The sequence below is a fragment of the Eleutherodactylus coqui genome, chromosome 7 (genome assembly GCF_035609145.1).
Source record: "Eleutherodactylus coqui strain aEleCoq1 chromosome 7, aEleCoq1.hap1, whole genome shotgun sequence".
In the NCBI taxonomy this organism is placed as follows: domain Eukaryota; kingdom Metazoa; phylum Chordata; class Amphibia; order Anura; family Eleutherodactylidae; genus Eleutherodactylus; species Eleutherodactylus coqui.
In genome coordinates, this window is record NC_089843.1 from 211,747,040 (window position 1) to 211,764,621 (window position 17,582).

The following is a 17,582-nucleotide window of genomic DNA, read 5'->3' on the forward strand; positions in this document are numbered from 1 at the left end:
CAGTGAGGGGCCACTGATGCGGCTGCCGGAAGGGAGCGGAGAACCGGCGGCCGCTCTTACTCAAAGTGCTTTGCCAGCAGCACCACAAAGGGAGCAGTGATGCGGGCGGCTACTCGGAGTGGAGAGCCGGCGGGCGTGACGGAGGAGGCGAGCCGGCGACGAACTATGAGGCTATGACTCACATTGCGGCCACACGCTGCAGCGTCTGAATTTCTTTGTGGCAGTGCTGCAGCCCAACATTGAGGGTTAGTATTCTGCTCAGTCTTACATTATGACATGTTAATGCTGGCATGTTACTGTCATAATGTAAGACTAAGCAGAATAGTAACCCCCTGCGTTAGGCTGCAGCGCTGCCACTAATAAATCCACACAGTGCGACTAGGACCTTCGTCCCTTCACCCTATCAGAAGCTAGGGGTGTGACAGGGGTGTTGCTCCTGTCAAACCCCTAGCTTCTGGTGGCGTCAAGGTACACTAATACCGGTCTACTTCCCCATATGAGCAGATCATTTACAGATTTTGCATTGGGGACCGACAGCTTCAAGTTACGCCTCTAATGCTCATTTAAATGCACTAACTTCACGGTGAGTTAGCAGTCAGCAAGATAACGCAATGCACAAAACTTGCACAAGATTCTCGCCCGTGGGATTGCAGCCTGTGGATGAGACTTTTTGAGATGTCATCCACATGGCTGATTCTGTAAAATGCTGCGGATTTCTTTTCCAGCTAATTCTGCTGTGGATAATCCACAGCATTTCTGCTGCGTGTGAACATACCCTGAGGATGTCTAATGTACAGAGCACCTTGGAGGACCGGAGTAAAAGAATTAAAGGGGTTGTCCCGCGCCGAAACGGGCTTTTTTTTTTCAATAGCCCCCCGTTCGGCGCGAGACAAACCCGATGCAGGGGTTTAAAAAAAAAAACGGATAGTACTTACCCGAATCCCCGCGCTCCGGTGACTTCTTACTTACCTTGCGAAGATGGCCGCCGGGATCTTCACCCACGGTGGACCGCAGGTCTTCTCCCATGGTGCACCATGGGCTCTGTGCGATCCATTGCCGATTCCAGCCTCCTGATTGGCTGGAATCGGCACACGTGACGGGGCGGAGCTACGAGGAGCAGCTCTCCGGCACGAGCGGCCCCATTCAGAAGGGAGAAGACCGGACTGCGCAAGCGCGTCTAATTGGGCGATTAGACGCTGAAATTAGACGGCTCCATGGAGACGGGGACGCTAGCAACGGAGCAGGTAAGTGAATAACTTCTGTTTGGCTCATAATTAATGCACGATGTACATTACAAAGTGCATTAATATGGCCATACAGAAGTGTATACCCCCACTTGCTTTCGCGGGACAACCCCTTTAAAAGGCGTGGTATGTTCTATGACCCTAGTAGCTCCATTTAGCTGAATGTGCCATATGCTTATCAAACACTTTACCTCTATGTGTTCACCGGTGCAAAACATGAAGAGAAGATTGTTCCAAATAGTCCAAAAGATTCTAAAGTAACATTTTATTAAGCCTTTAAAAATATCAATGTAAAGTTGACGCAACAAGTTTACAAAAACGGAAGCTTTATTTTTCTCGCCGCACGGAGTCTGGTCTAGAGATGAACAAAATGAGCTGAGGCTTTAAAACTTATGAAGAGCATGAATGATGACCTGGAGGGCCGGTACATTACTTACAGGACAGAAGTTAACAGTTCCTAGAAAGATGACATTTAAAACATGGAATTTCACCAAGAAATTTAAAAAAGAAAGTTGTGCATTTCTTAAAGCTGTGTTCACTTTATTCAAATGAAAAATGGCTTCGGGGAAGTGAGACTTCAGCAAGCTCCTGCGGAGAGAAAGACGGGCGTTTAGTACATGTATAAGGGGTGGGGGGAAGAGTTACATTGCATCAGTGCTCTGCTGTAAAGTCAGCCTAGTGGGAGAAACGCATTCTGCATACATTACTAGTTGTTAGAGATGAGCGAGCACGCTCGTTTAAGTCTTCTCGAGTAACTGATTACTTGACCGAGCACCATGTGGGGGGAGAGTGAGAGAGATCTCTCTCTCCCCCCCCCCCCCCCCGCTCCTCTACCACCGCATGGTGCTCAGTCAAGTAATCAGTTACTCAACAAGACGGATGCTCGCTCGAGCATCAGCCTTAAACGAGCATGCTCGCTCATCTTTACTAGCTGTACTTCTCTTTATATGTTCCTTGTGACAGGGCCGGGGAAGAAGTGTTAGAAGACATGTACACTTCTCCCAGATATATGTCTTATGCATTATAATAAGCAGTTAAGTTCTTGTAGCAAGAAAACGCATTCCTTACTTAAGGCCATTTTCACTCGGACGAGAAAATCACACAAGATTTGTGCAACTCTCACAACGCACAAATCTCGGACGAACATGAGCCCCATTCTTTTAAATGCGGTCATACAATGCTGCAATGCGGGGAAAAAAATCGCAGCATGTCCTATCTTTGGGTGTGCCCTCACATCGCATCACATTTTATTTTCAATGGAGCTGGCAAGGCATAGCATCGTGTAATAGGTGCATAAAAGCCGCGGCGGAGGATCACTACTTTCCCGAAGTGATGCGATGTGGTTATAATGCATAAAGACCTCACATCCAAATGGACATCACATGTTGGCGAGCGCAATACCAGGCCAAGTATCACAGCCCCAATGATCGCCTATGTGAATGTAGCCTTAGTGTTTCATGTTAAAGGACAAAGCACAAGAGAAATAGACGACTCCTCATAATGTGCAGAGAGTAGAGATGAGCGAGCGTACTCGGAAAAGCACTACTCGCTCGAGTAATTTGCTTTATCCGAGTATCGCTGTGCTCGTCCCTGAAGATTCGGGTGCCGCTGCGGCTGACAGGTGAGTCGCAGCAGGGAGCAGGGGAGAGCGGGCGGGAGAGAGGGAGAGAAAGATCTCCCCTCCGTTCCTCCCCGCTCTCCCCGGCAGCTCCCCGCTCCGTGCCGGCACCCGAATCTTCAGGGATGAGCACAGCGATACTCGGATAAAGCAAATTACTCGAGCGAGTAGTGCTTTTCCGAGTACGCTCGCTCATCTCTAGCAGAGAGATGTCAATCTATAAAACCTCCCTGCTTCTGCAGAGCCGAACAGACCAGAACCAAGCTCATTAGAAGTGCGCCTCTCCAGCTAGATTTGAGAAAGGAATGTGTAACATGTACTTTACTGCAAATGGTGAGTTCAATGCTGCAATGAGGATTTAAAGAGATAGTCGCGACTCAGTCCCAAAGTGAATGGAGCGGGTGGCTGCGCATGAGTGCTGCATTCACTTCAATAGGAGATAGCCAAGTCAACTATCTCCAACAGTCCCATTGAAGTGAGCGGAGCGGTGCTGTGCATGCAAGAAATAATGGAAAGAAGTAACTTGGAGGTTATGCAGATTAGGAGGGTACCGCTACCACAGATATTTCAATTTATGATACCATTTTCTTTCAGTATTATTTGCTTTGTGTGAGGCCCAAATCTGCTCCTTTAAATATAAAGGAGCAGACTGCAAATCTGGTTAGGAACATCAAAGAGAAATGGACATTTGAATGACCAGGCTGCATGGGGTCAATTAAAAGGTGCTCTGTTGTCCAGACACCCAGGTGGACAAAGCAAAGACGTAGTGCCGCTAGAGGCCTCTCCGAATATAAGGAGCATTGTTTATCCATAGCAGTTTTGCCAAGAATGTGTAGGGCTTGACTTGGATTCTCCAGATGAAAAATAAGAGGTCCTCCTCAATTCATGGCAGAATATAGGTTCTTTAAGACAAGAAAAAAGGAGAACCTTAAAGGGAACCTGCCACCAGATAAAAGTTATGGTGCTCATGTGGCAGGTTCCCTGGAGTCTAGGGAGATATTTCTTACACTTACCCAGATCCCCGATCCAGCACTGCCACCCCCAAAAGTCAGTGCAGACTAAGGTCGGACTGTTGGCTGCACGCTGTGCATGTGCATTCCCACCAATCGCTATGGGGAGCCAGGTAAGTATAAGAAATACCTCCCTGAACTCCAGTGAACCTGCTGTATGAGCACCATAACTTAGTTTTTGGTGCTCATACCGGGTTACAGGTCTCCTTTACAGGCCCGGAGGGGTGAAGATGACTGTGCAACAGGTTCAGGTATATGCAGAGAGGTTAGTAGTGTTGTGCTTCTAGCCATGCAGCGTATGTTAAAAGAACCAGATAAAGCCTTTGTTTTCCAAGAACACCCAAAGTTTGAAAGCTTCATTACTACTTATTAAACGTGCCTCTGTGTAATTTGCTAGGTTCTGCCTTATGATTTTGTTGGAAAAGGGCCTGAAGGAATTTAATAAGGGAGTGCCTGTACAATATCTGGGGGTATGTCCATTATACTAGACCTCCTGATACCCAATGAAAATGTAGTAAATGTAACAACTGTTGAAGTCTCTCCAAAAGTCAACATCTTCAGTGCCACAAAGAAATTCGAGTTGTTTACTCCACAAGCCCCACTTCTCGATGCCAGCTCTGCTTTTTGACTTCCTTTTGAACCACTTTGGACCCTGAAAATTGTGGATCTTTGTGCAATTCAATTTATAAAAATAAGAATCAATATGTCGGGGAATAACTTTTTGAATTCTGTGCGCCTGGCCGATTCATCATCTCCGGTTTAAAGCACTACAAACTTCTTTACTTCTGAGTGAGGGAAAGGAAATGACAACTGCTTACAGCACATTTATGGCTCACTGTCCAACTGTCACTTTTAATTGCCTTGAATAGATATTAGAACACATTTTAATCTAAAACATGTTTTTAGAATTCATTGGGACCTCATTCAGAATGTTATGGTTAGAGATGAGCGAGCACGCTCGGTAAGGGGAGTTACTCGAGAGAGCCTCGCTCATCTCGAGTAACTGCCTTCTCCTCCGAGCGTGATCGGGGGGCCCCGTGGGGCGGGGAAAAGCGAGGGGGAGAGTGAGAGAGATCTCTCTCTCCCGCCCGCCGCTCACCCCCTCTGCCCCCCTGAGCACGTTCGGAGGAGAGGGCGGTTACTCGAGATGAGCGAGGCTCTCTCGAGTAACTCACCTTACCGAGCGTGCTCGCTCATCTCTAGTTATAGTTTTTATACTGAATGTGAAAACTTCTACATACCAGATTGGAGAACAGGTTGAAATTGTCCGGCCATGCAGATTTCCTCTTGTTTCTGGCGTACAAGTCTTGTTATAGCTGGTGTAAATCCACGTGGATTGCGTGAGAATATAATGGAATAGCCATCATTACATGTCCCATCCTCTTTAAGAGTGCGGCAGGCATAAGTAATGGCGTAGTTATCGTAGTCTGTGTCAATCACCCAGTAGTTGTCACCTGTGAGAAAAAAAAAAATCATTCAATGTATATCTTCAAATCAAGAAATCTGTTTGTCTTGTCGTCCATATTAACCCTTTCCCATCCACTGTCTGACGTCTAAAGACATTATGATTTAAGGCTGTACAGCTCCGATGTTGGAAGACGTCCATCTGGGTTCTCTTACTGTATATTGCCAGCCTCTCTGCTGTCGGAGCCTATCCAATGTGTCACCTCATGCAGTACTGGCTTTAGCCAGCAGATGGCGCCGTTGTATAAACAGCAGAAAAAGAGTAAGCCCCCTAGGAAAACCAGGATACAAATTGGATTGGAAAGGGTTAAGATGGTCTATTTTAGCAGCAGTGCGGTTGGATGGCGGAGCTGGCAAGAATTGCACCTGATTTATTAAAAAATACACATTTCATGACTTTCAAAATTTCAAGTCAGTTAATAAATGGCACCAAAAACAGGCATAACATGTGGACCTCTACCAACCAGTGACGCTCATGAATCGTATTTACTGAATCAGAACAGAAATCCTACCACATGGGTAGTTTCACTGAGTTTGTAGCCAAAGCTCTGAGGTTTTTTTTGTTTTTTGCAAAGAGCCCCTCTGCCACATGTTAGTTTGAAGTCAATATGGAAATATTAACTCTTTTAGGACTTGAGATTTTTGGATTGTCTTTTTTTCATCCCCACCTTTCAAGAGTAGAGATGAGCGAGCGTACTCGGATAAGCACTACTCGCTGGAGTAATGTGCTTTATCCGAGTATCGCTGTGCTCGGGTCTGAAGATTCGGGTGCCGCTGCGGCTGACAGGTGAGTCGCAGCGGGGAGCAGGGGAGAGCGGGCGGGAGAGAAGGAGAGAAATATCTTACCTCCGTTCCTCCCCGCTCTCCCCTGCAGCTCCCCGCTCCGTGCCGGCACCCGAATCTTCAGGGACAAGCACAGCGATACTCGGATAAAGCAAATTACTCGAGCGAGTAGTGCTTTTCCGAGTACGCTCGCTCATCTCTATTCAAGAGCCATAACTTTTGCATTGGCATAGCCATATGAGGGCTTATTTTTTGCAGGACAAGTTGTATTTTTTTAATAGTACCATTTAAAATAACGTATAGTGCATGGAAAAACGGTAAACAAATTTAAGTGGAAGGAAATGTAGACAAAAATGCAATTGCGCCTTTTTTGGGGGGGCAGGGGGAGGAGGTGAGGGTGTTTTTACAGCATTCACAGTATAGTAAAAATGAGGCATGAACTTTGTTTTATGGATCAGTATGATTCAGGCGACACAAAATTTATATAGTATTTTTAAAAAGTAACTAAAAATTTTCCTTAAAGAAAAATTGCTTTCTCTCACGATTGGCCTATTTTTTGGATTGGTGGCAGATTTTTTTTTTAAATGTAACAGGCTCTAGTATCAATTTGCTACTCTGTAAAGGAAAAAATGGCTGTAAAAACCCTCATGAAAATAAAGTCTTCTTACGGCCGCCAGAAGCCACTTGTAAAAAAATGCATAAAATTCTTGGTGTTTTTAATATGCAAAAAAGAAAGCCACAGAAAGAGCATCTGCGAAGGAAACCTCACTGCAAACTGGAGATAAAGGAACATTCCACTTGGTCTGGTCCACAGCACCTTCAAATTCGATCTGAGCCGGATTATTAAAATGAACACCTTGGGCCAATATGCCTTCTTACTGACCTCACATCACTAATGGACTTTAAACCTGTCTTTGTTTAAGGCTGTGGCTTAGTTGACTAACGGTCTCCAAGACTGCCATGTAACTCAGCCTATTAGACCCTGCCCATTGCAGAGTCTAATAGGCTGCTGTCAACAGCTTAGTAGAATGCACTACATAGGTAATACAGTGTACTATCCTAGCAATCAAACGATCGCATCTTCAAGTCCCCTTGAGGGACCAAAAAAAAGTGTTAACAAAGTTCCTTTTTAAATGGATAAAATACGCCCAAAAATTTCAAAAAAGAAACACATAATAAATATTATCGCATTTGTAATGACCGAGACAATGAAAATATTTTGTTATTTATTGCGCATGGTGAACGCCGTAAAAATAATTTTAAGAAGTAATGGCAGAATATCAATGAGTTTTGGTTCTTGCAATGCAATCATGAAAATCCCTTTGTTCTTAAGGCAAAAAATAGGCTGGTCACTAAGGGGTTACACTAAAGCCCTGCTGACTATAAAGTCCGGAGATTCCATTATCACATATGATGATAAATGTCTCTGGAGGTTCCAAGAACTGCCGATGTCTGAGTAAGTAACAAACATGCAAGATTAGGAGAAAGAGAAAAATGAAGAATAGGATCACCTGAGTCACATCCTTCTAATCAAGATTAATAGCCAGCGCTCCCCTGCTTAGTTGTGCTGATGGTAAGGAAGCACACCCTGGTCATAATGTGCGGCTGTCTGCATGCGGTCTTTGTCATCCACTTGCAATGCATTTTTTAAACTGTGCATTTAAAGACATTAGGCTGCTTTCTCATCGGCGGCGGTTCCGTTTTCCTGTTCTGTTCAGGAAAGGGGAATTCCCTGGCCAAATGGGCCCTTTTATGACTATAATGGGGTCCATTCGATTTCCGCCCCGTTGCCGGCATTTTACCAGATTAAAAAAAGCACTGCATGCAGCGCTATTTCTTCCAGTATTTTGTGCCAGGGCCGCTTCAGAGCCACCGCGGGTTTTGCAGCAGCGGTTCTCCCGGCGGAAATCTCGAGGTGTTTTGCTGTGACCAAACCGCGAGATTTCCGCCGAGAATCCGCCCTGTGAGAACCCTGCCTTAGGCCGCCTGCAGATGGGCGGAAATCCCGCGGCGGGATTTCCCCGCGGGATTTCCGCCACTAAAAGCCTACATAGGAGTGCCTTAAAATACGCACTCCTATGCAGACGGCCGCTGTTTGGCCTCGTGAAATGTCGCGCGGCAAACAAACTGCGGCATGTCCTATTTCTGTGCGGGGCTCGCAAACAGCCATCTGAACAAGCTCTTTGGCTGGTCATATGCTGTCATGTCAATGGTCTGTTTTAGTGTCCATTTCAGTAAAGGTAGCTGGGAGGGGCATGTGCCCCGGGTGCAATCAGGAGAGAAGGTGGGGGGAGCGGGATACAGATGCAAAAAGGTCCGTGTAAAGCAGAGTTCCCAAGTGAGCCCAATATATTCTGATAGACACAAGAAAAGAATGTTGCAGAGCCTTGGACATGACGTGAAGCATCTTATTTCCACTGCTGCAGCTTAACAACACTCTTCTCTTTTGTGGGTCTATCAGATTATGCTGTGCTTTGGTGGCTGCTAGAGATGAGCGAGTATACTCGCTAAGGCACTACTCGCTCGAGTAATGTGCCTTAGCCGAGTATCTCCCCGCTCGTCCATAAAGATTCGGGGGCCGCCGCGGCTGACAGGTGAGTTGCGGCGGGGAGCGAGGCAGAGCGGGCGGGAGAGAGGGAGAGAGAGATCTCCACTCTGTTCCTCCCTGCTCTCCCCTGCAGCTCCCCGCCCCGCGGCGGCACCCGAATCTTTCGGGACGAGCAGGGAGATACTCGGCTAAGGCACATTACTCGAGCAAGTAGTGCCTTAGCGAGTATACTCGCTCATCCCTAGTGGCTGCAAATTAGGACTTGAAAGAGCAACTGTTCTGTCTGTGAAAAGATCATTTTACTTAGGCTACACCAAAAGTTACGGTATATACCATTTTACTTAGGCTATGGGTCAGGAACTCTATCTTTTCACCTTAGGGAAACCACCCAGAAGGTGAGTGGGGAGACTTATAAGGCCATTCATACTCCTCTGGCTAATATGCAAATAAGGGAGATGGAACAATACATCTGCAGTGCCACCTATTGAAAGGCAGCATTCCTGCAAGTCAATGTTAGACTCTTTATACAAGCATTGCAACAATGACTGGGAATTGAAAGACAAGCTAATTTGCCAGACAAGTTACTGGTCTGGTCATTACAAATAAGCTGCAGACCTTATGTAGCAAGCAGTGCAGTATGGGGAAATTTAGTTACGCTGTGCCAAACAGGGACGGCTCACAAAGATATAAGCTGTACTATGTGGTCTTCTGTTCTCACATATCGTGCCTCTCTGGGATTGCGGCTTATTTAGTTGGTGGTGCTCTCATGAAAAAGAAAACCAAACAGGGAAACAGCAAATACACACAGTGTGTGTCGGTAGCCTCAGATACCGGTCAAAATCACCAGTTCTGCCACTACAAAATTTCAAAATTAGGCCTTATGCAGCTAGCAGTGGTTTCTGCAAACTACAAAGTTAGCTGATAAGTTACATAAAAGTACACTAAAAAGAACCCCCTTTTTTCCCCAAAAAAATAAATAAAAAGGAAACGTGAAGAAAGCAAGGAGTAGGGAACATGTTGTTGGTGGTGGATGTGGTAGTGGATGGGCCAAGTTGGCACTTTAAGCGTCTCCCACTGAAACAACGGCTGCACATTCTGCTGGAGATGAGTCAGGCCTGCTTCTATTCTTTAAAAATAGTTCTACCCATGCGTTACATCTGGATGACACAAAATGCCTCAAATACTACCACCTGATATTCCTCCCAGTTGTAGGCACACAGCAGTCAGTCTGCACCAGCTATGAGCACCCCACCCTCTACTTTACCCCATGCCAAATCCTCCGCGACCCCTGAAGCAATCCACATGGATCGGTCTGATGAGCTGTTAGATAATTCATTGTCATCGATGTCAATGTGGCAGTACAAACAACTGGAGGGAATGCAGGTATTGCACAGCTGTCTGCAATGGAAATGCTGCCCTTCAGGCTGGTGGACACAGATGTTTTCTGCAACATGATGAGCCATTCTAATCCAAAGTGCCAGATGCTCATTCACATTTCTTTGCCCATAAACCCATAGCTTCTCTGCATGTGAGTGATACCGCGTCCCTGGCATTGAAGGGTGCACCTGACCACGAACACATGGTCCAGCAAACACGGCCAGGGCAATACATTTCACAGTATACTGGGTCAATGTTTTGCAAGTGGGGCATGAAGCCGAATATGGTGGTCCACATTTGATCGTACCCCCAAACGTTATGGGACATTCATCCTTTTCTGTCCTCTTCTTACCCCCTTCTCATCATTTGCACCAAAGCAAACATTTTCTAAAGCATAAAAAACAACTGTAGCTCTACAGCTTTTCCTTGGAGAAGGCCCGTGCTTGGCTGTTCTGTTCATTTGGTAGTATTTGACCTTTACAAACTTTATGACATCTCTTTTAACACAAGCACCAAGCATGCTGTCTCCCTTCGCATAATTTTTAGTAACTCTGCTGCTTTTCTTGGAGAAGGAGGAAGAGTAGGACATTGCTTTTAAAACAAGAAGCACACCTGCTGTTTTGCGTAGTGTAATTTTTGGTTCCTCTACCACTGTTCCTTTTAAAACAAGCAGCACCCCTGCTGTCTTCCTTGGTACAATTTTTGATCTAGGAGACCCTATGTGGTCCTTCTTTTGTTTTCAGTGACGACCCTGTGCTACGATTGACCCCAAAACCACTGTACACAATATTAACCCATTTTTGGGAGGAGCACAGCGTTCCCCAGATGTTTGGCTGTATTCCCATGCAATTTGGGGGGCTTTGGCTGCATTGGGTACCTTCTGGAAGGCAAATGTGTGAACCCAATATTTACTCCCATTGGCTTTAGTAGGAGTCAGAATTGGCCGTCCCGATTCATGATGATTTTTGTGAACTCGGCCCGATAGCGACATGAACCGATTATTCCATTAATCGCTCATCACTCATCGTAAAGTATTGATTAGCATTTCTTATTTTTTTTCAGAGGGCTTAATGGGGAATAAACTGCAATTTTGCGTTTTTGTTTATTTGTATTTATTTTAACGCCATTCGCTGTGTGGTATTACTTTTAAGGCATTTACTGTATGGTATAATTAACATTGGAGATACCAAATATACTTTTTTCTTATGTAATTTTTTGCAAAAAAATGTATTTAGTATGTTCTCTGTAATCCAACTATGAGACTTAAAGGGGTTGTCCCGCGCCGAAACGTTTTTTTTTTTTTCAATAGCCCCCCCGTTCGGCGCGAGACAAACCCGATGCAGGGGTTAAAATAGAAAACCGGATAGTGCTTACCTGAATCCCCGCGCTCCGGTGACTTCTTACTTACCTGGTGAAGATGGCCGCCGGGATCTTCACCCTCGGTGGACCGCAGGTCTTCTGTGTGGTCCATTGCTGATTCCAGCCTCCTGATTGGCTGGAATCGGCACGTGACGGGGCGGAGCTACAAGGAGCCGCTCTCCGGCACGAGCGGCCCCATTCAGAAAAGAAGAAGACCGGACTGCGCAAGCGCGTCTAATCCGGCGATTAGACGCTGAAAATTAGACGGCACCATGGAGACGAGGACGCTAGCAACGGAGCAGGTAAGTGAATAACTTCTGTATGGCTCATAATTAATGCACAATGTACATTACAAAGTGCATTAATATGGCCATACAGAAGTGTATACCCCCACTTGCTTTCGCAGGACAACCCCTTTAAGTATACCATCTTATGATAACTTAATTCCTACTGTTGCAACATAATGTCAGCCGAGTGTAACAGCTGATCCTCATGGTAGATGGTGTGGACACGACCCCCGAGTCCACATCCTGCACATATCATAACTGTATATTGAGGTGAGACAAGTGACTCCAAAGCTCACTGTATAGTTACATCATTTTACAGCTATGTATTTTAACATATTGCCTATGTCCGACCTTTCCTATAACTCAATACTCAATGGAAACAAGCAACTTTCCTTAGCAGACTTGATTTTAACTTACCTCCACTTGATAGATAGCTAGCCAGTCCCTGATAAGTCATATACATTTTAGCTGGCATGGTTGGGTCTGGTACTGAGTACTGAGCAGCCATATCTGCACAGATAAGCCAAAACCTAGAAATGAAATAATTGTTATTTTTCAAGATTGTACATTTTTCAATAAATCTGTCCCAAATTTTTAATTCTTCCTAGCAGTTATTCATTCTTATAGAGATGGAACAAAGTATTCGAGACTATTAACTTTGGTTTTGGGTGCATTCCCATGAACAATTTTCCTGTGAATATTTCCTCCAATTTCGATATGGACAGGACTCATGCAGGAAAATAACCCATTGAGTTCATTTACATGAGTGATTTTTCGCTTGCACTGATCGAAAAATTGCTGCATGTCCTATTTTTGGGCAAATTTTGTTCAGGGATCGCCCATTTTTTCCTATGGGGGTAAAAAAAATTGCATTCCACTCTTATGAAAATATGAGTATCATGAAATGTGATCCAATTTTTTTCCTTATTTTCTACCATTAGAACAATATGCGATTTTCACATCTGCAGTCATGTAATGTCTTTTTCTCACAATCGAACCTTAGGTTTGCAAGTGTATTATCAGTCTGAGGGCTTATTTAGACGACCGTGTATCGGCTCGGTTTTCAAGCCGAGCCGATATACAATGTCCTTGTCTGCAGGAGGGGGAGGATGGAAGATCCAGGAGCAGACACTGAGCTCCCGCCTTTCCCCGCCCCTCGATACTATTTGCAATGGAAGGGGTGGGACAGGGCGGAGCTAAGGGCCAGGATGTAGCTCCGCCCCAGTCTCGCCCCCTCCTATTGCAAATAGTGGCAAGGGGCGGAGAGGGGGCGGGAGCTCAGTTCCTGCTCCTGGCTCTTCCATCCCCCCCCCCTGCAGACAAGGACACCGTATATCAGCTTGGCGTGAAAACCGAGCCGATATACGGTCGTCTAAATCAGGGGTCCCCAACTCCAGTCCTCAGGGACCGCCGACAGTTCATGTTTTCAGGATTTCCTCAGTGTTGCACAGGTGATGTAATTATTGTCGGTCCTCAGACATTGCCACAGGTGTTCTTACCATAGGATATCCTGAAAACATGACCTGTTGGTGGTCCCTGAGGACTGGATTTAGGGACCTATGGTCTAAATAAGCCCTGAGTGAATGTACCCCAGAGGTGTCACTTACCCGAAAAGTTTAACTCTGCCTTTTGATGATGCCGTCATTGTGCCGTCTTCATCTACTGTGTAGTCAGCAGAGATGTTATCCTGAAGGAAGAGGCCTTCTGGTTCTTTTTTCCCAACAGCATACCATTTTCCTCCATACTAGAGAGATGGAAGCAAAAAATAAGCATGAACCAAAAAAGGGTTGTGCAATCTACACAGTCAGTATGATCGAATCACATCTTATTGCCTATTTGTGTATCTTAATTGAGAAAAACTCATCCTACAACTTTCTTTGCAGATATTTGCTTTTCTGTAGTCACACCCCTTCATTAAGATACAACAATGTCCCTTTCTTTGGCGGTTTACTTAGTGCAGTTACAATGTTACTACTGTAAGGCTTGAGGGACAGTTAGGAGGGAAAGCCTTATGGGATCTGGGAGCTTTATATATATGATGGATGGATGATATGTCACCCTCTATGGAGCCTCATGGGATCTGGGAGCTTTATGTACATGATGGATGGATGATATGTCACCTTCTATGGAGCCTCATGGGATCTGGGAGCTTTATGTACATGATGGATGGATGATATGTCACCTTCTATGGAGCCTCATGGGATCTGGGAGCTTTATGTACATGATGGATGGATGATATGTCACCTTCTATGGAGCCTCATGGGATCTGGGAGCTTTATGTACATGATGGATGGATGATATGTCACTCTCTATGGAGCCTCATGGGATCTGGGAGCTTTATGTACATGATGGATGGATGAGATGTCACTCTCTATGGAGCCCCATGGGATCTGGGAGCTTTATGTACGTGATGGATGGATGATATGTCACTCTCTATGGAGCCTCATGGGATCTGGGGGCTTTATGTACATGATGGATGGATGATATGTCACTCTCTATGGAGCCTCATGGGATCTGGGAGCTTTATGTACATGATGGATGGATGAGATGTCACCTTCTATGGAGCCTCATGGGATCTGGGAGCTTTATGTACATGATGGATGGATGATATGTCACTCTCTATGGAGCCCCATGGGATCTGGGAGCTTTATGTACATCATGGATGGATGATATGTCACCTTCTATGGAGCCTCATGGGATCTGGGAGCTTTATGTACATGATGGATGGATGATATGTCACTTTCTATGGAGCCTCATGGGATCTGGGAGCTTTATGTACATGATGGATGGATGAGATGTCACCTTCTATGGAGCCTCATGGGATCTGGGAGCTTTATGTACATGATGGATGGATGATATGTCACCTTCTATGGAGGAGGTTTTCTGGTTAACCAAGATATGTTACAAAGGTCATTACTGGGTCAGATGAGATGGCATAGAGTGAGTTCTGCCCAGTGATGGACTGGTTGGCAGCAACAAATGATTGGCTGTAGAAAATGACTCTGGTTGTCAGGCAGAATCTGGTGGCCTGACAGTGGCTGGTGATTGGTCCAGAGGAACAAGCTGAGAGGAGCAGCAGTGAGATATGGAGGTGCAGGGATGTGGGCCATCATCATCTGGAAAGGAAGCAGCTCCCGCCCTCCCTCCCTTAGGTTTGTCGCGGTGTAGTTAATGGGGGATTGTCGCCCGCATTAGGCAGGGGGGGGCAGGTAAACTTGGGGAGAGTTTGGTGGTGGTAAACTCGTGTCTGTAAGACAGAGTTTACATGAACTGTTATGGTTATTGATTGGTTAATAAACTTGGGTCTGTAAAACAGAGTTTACAGGAAGTGTTATGATTATTATTGGTTACATTTCTCCCCAATGTTGGTAACCCCGTTAATAAACACCGCGGCCTTCTTTATCCACTATTGTTGTCTGTGTCGGTTATTTATAAGAGTTTGGTAAGGTTTTAATAAAGCGTAAGATCCCATGTACACTGTCAACCAAAGTCCATTATATGACTATATGAAGAATTTTTATTGAACGCATATTTGTTATTTATTTTGATGATGAACACTAATCACACATTGACGAGGTTTCCTTGGAATAGTCTTTTAAGGACTAACCAAACATGGCTGAGATGGAAACAACAACATGTTCATTGTGGCCAAAAGTGGCCAGGATCATAGAAACTGCGGAACTGGCTGTTCTATACTGTTTCCGTAACTCCCATAGTCATTAATGGCATTTACAGAAATAGTGTGGCAAGTGAGATATACTGTTGTTGCAATTACAGAAACAACATAGCGCAATGTCCTACGCTCTTTCCATAACCCCCATTTACTTCTATGGGAGTTATGGAAACAGTGCAGAACAGGCAGTTGGGTTGTATCTGTGATCCCAGCCACCAGTGATCAGAGGCAGGGTCAAGGGACCCCCATTATGGTGATATGTGTGAGTCCCAGAGGTGCGCGGTGCTTCTACTAACCATTTATGTCATATCCGGCTGATATGCCATAAATGTCTGAAATGGGAGTATCCCTTTAAAGACCAAGTAACCTTCTTTTCTTTTGTCAGCATTACATCCCAAGAGCTATAATGTTTATTTTTTCCTTAACTGGCCGTTTGCGTGATCATTTTTTGCAGAATAAGTTGTATTTTTAGATGGCGCCATTTTTGATTAATTTGCATACATTTTCTTGGAGAGGCATGTGCCGTCTATTGTGCGGTGAAAATAACAAGTTAGTTTTACTCCATGGATCATTGTGATTATGGAGGTACCAAATATGGTTTTTTTTATGGTGAACTATTGAAAAAAAATTAGTTAAAAAAGGGCTAATTTTCTTGGGGAAGAGGTTTTTTTTACTAAACGAGTTTAACATAATATTACATAATGACACAGCATCTAGACCTGCAGTCAATATCTATCTATGTAAGGGGACAGAACGGTAGAGAATAATCATATATACTGTACTGTATATATATATATATAGTGTATATACACTTTATAGAAATGATGGGGCTTATTAACTATTCAAAATGGCAACAGTTTCTCATGTTTTTAGACAGTTTTTCTGACTTGTCCAAAAAGGGGGCGTGGCCTAAATTGCACCAAAATCCATTCTTCACACTGACTGTCTGAATCACTCAGTTTGCTTACTTCTCAGCAGATTGACAGGAGAATGAAGGGGCTGAGCGACACAGGGCACCAGGGCTATGTTTTGAAACAAATTTTATAGCAATCACAATGACTGGCTATCGTGGCAATCACATGTCCAGAAATAGTCATCACTGGGCCGATATGGGGAAGATGTAAGCATCGGGATTGTACTGATCGGCCCATGCAGGGGAGCGCTCTGCTGCTTTGAAGTTGGACTTTAGATTTTTAGGACTACTGCACTAGGTATGGGATGTAACACTAAGTAGTGTAGATGTCTTGGATCCGCACAGGGGCTTAGCTAAAGGCTCGTGGGCCCAGGTGCAAAAGTTTATCTTGGAACCCCCCAACTTCTCTTAACTCCTTAACGCAAAGGCGAAATTTGAAGCCCCTGGGCCCTAATACAAAACGTGTAACAGGGCCCCCAACTATAATGCTTTATTCATAATACCGGGTTCCCTATATGGAGAAGAGGGGCCTTATGGGCCCCCTAGGGCTCCTGGGCCCGGGTGCAACCACATCCCCTATAGTTACGCCAGTGGTTTTACACCAAAATCCACACATAGTTTTTGATGCAGAAATTATGTAGATTTTGGTGTGCATTTTCTGCTTTTGAAGATCCATACCATTTTCTGCTACATGTGAACGTACCCTATTTGTGGCAATGTGCTGCATGATCAAAAACTGCGCCGCAATGCTATATGCATTTTTGTCCCTTTAACACCTTAGTGATCTTACCTATTTTGGACCTAAGGATTCGACAATTTTATAGAGAAAAATCTCCACTTTTCAAAAGCCATAACTTATCTCCTTTACGTCGACATGGGGTGCATATAAAAACATCAATTCTGCCACTGGTTTCTTTCTTTTTTTTTTTTACAGCATTCTCTGGTAGCATAATTGACTTGAAACATTTTTTTCTGTGAATTGCTACAATTATGACAATACCAAAATTATATATTTTTATATATTATATCTTTTTTTAGGTTATATATATATATATATATATATATATATATATATATATATATATATATACTCATTCTTGCATTGCTGCATTCAAAGCCCCATAAGTTTTTTTTATTTTTCCACTAATAGAGGTTGGTGCGGGCTTGTTTTTTGCATGATGAGCTTTTTATCTTTCATAGTATTTGCTTGGTGGGCTAAAAAGTGTGTTCGATTTATTGTTCAGGTCGTTATAGAAGCAACAATACCAAACGTGTTAAACAGGAGAGGAATGTGCGCAAAAAAGGT

The 17,582-nt window shown here is 44.5% G+C and overlaps 1 protein-coding gene across 1 annotated transcript in view; it reads right to left on the reverse strand.

The window, feature by feature from the left end:
• Positions 1–1,502: 1,502 nt before the first annotated feature.
• LOC136573666 (purpurin-like) overlaps positions 1,503–17,582 on the reverse strand; it is a 30,286-nt gene continuing 14,206 nt past the window's right edge. The window contains exons 3-6 of the mRNA XM_066574927.1: positions 13,298–13,434; positions 12,108–12,220; positions 5,114–5,326; positions 1,503–1,832 (exon numbers count right to left, since the gene is read on the reverse strand). Of these exons, the coding sequence (XP_066431024.1) occupies positions 1,822–1,832; positions 5,114–5,326; positions 12,108–12,220; positions 13,298–13,434 (474 nt within the window). The 3' untranslated portion in view covers positions 1,503–1,821. The remainder of the gene's footprint in view (positions 1,833–5,113; positions 5,327–12,107; positions 12,221–13,297; positions 13,435–17,582) is intronic.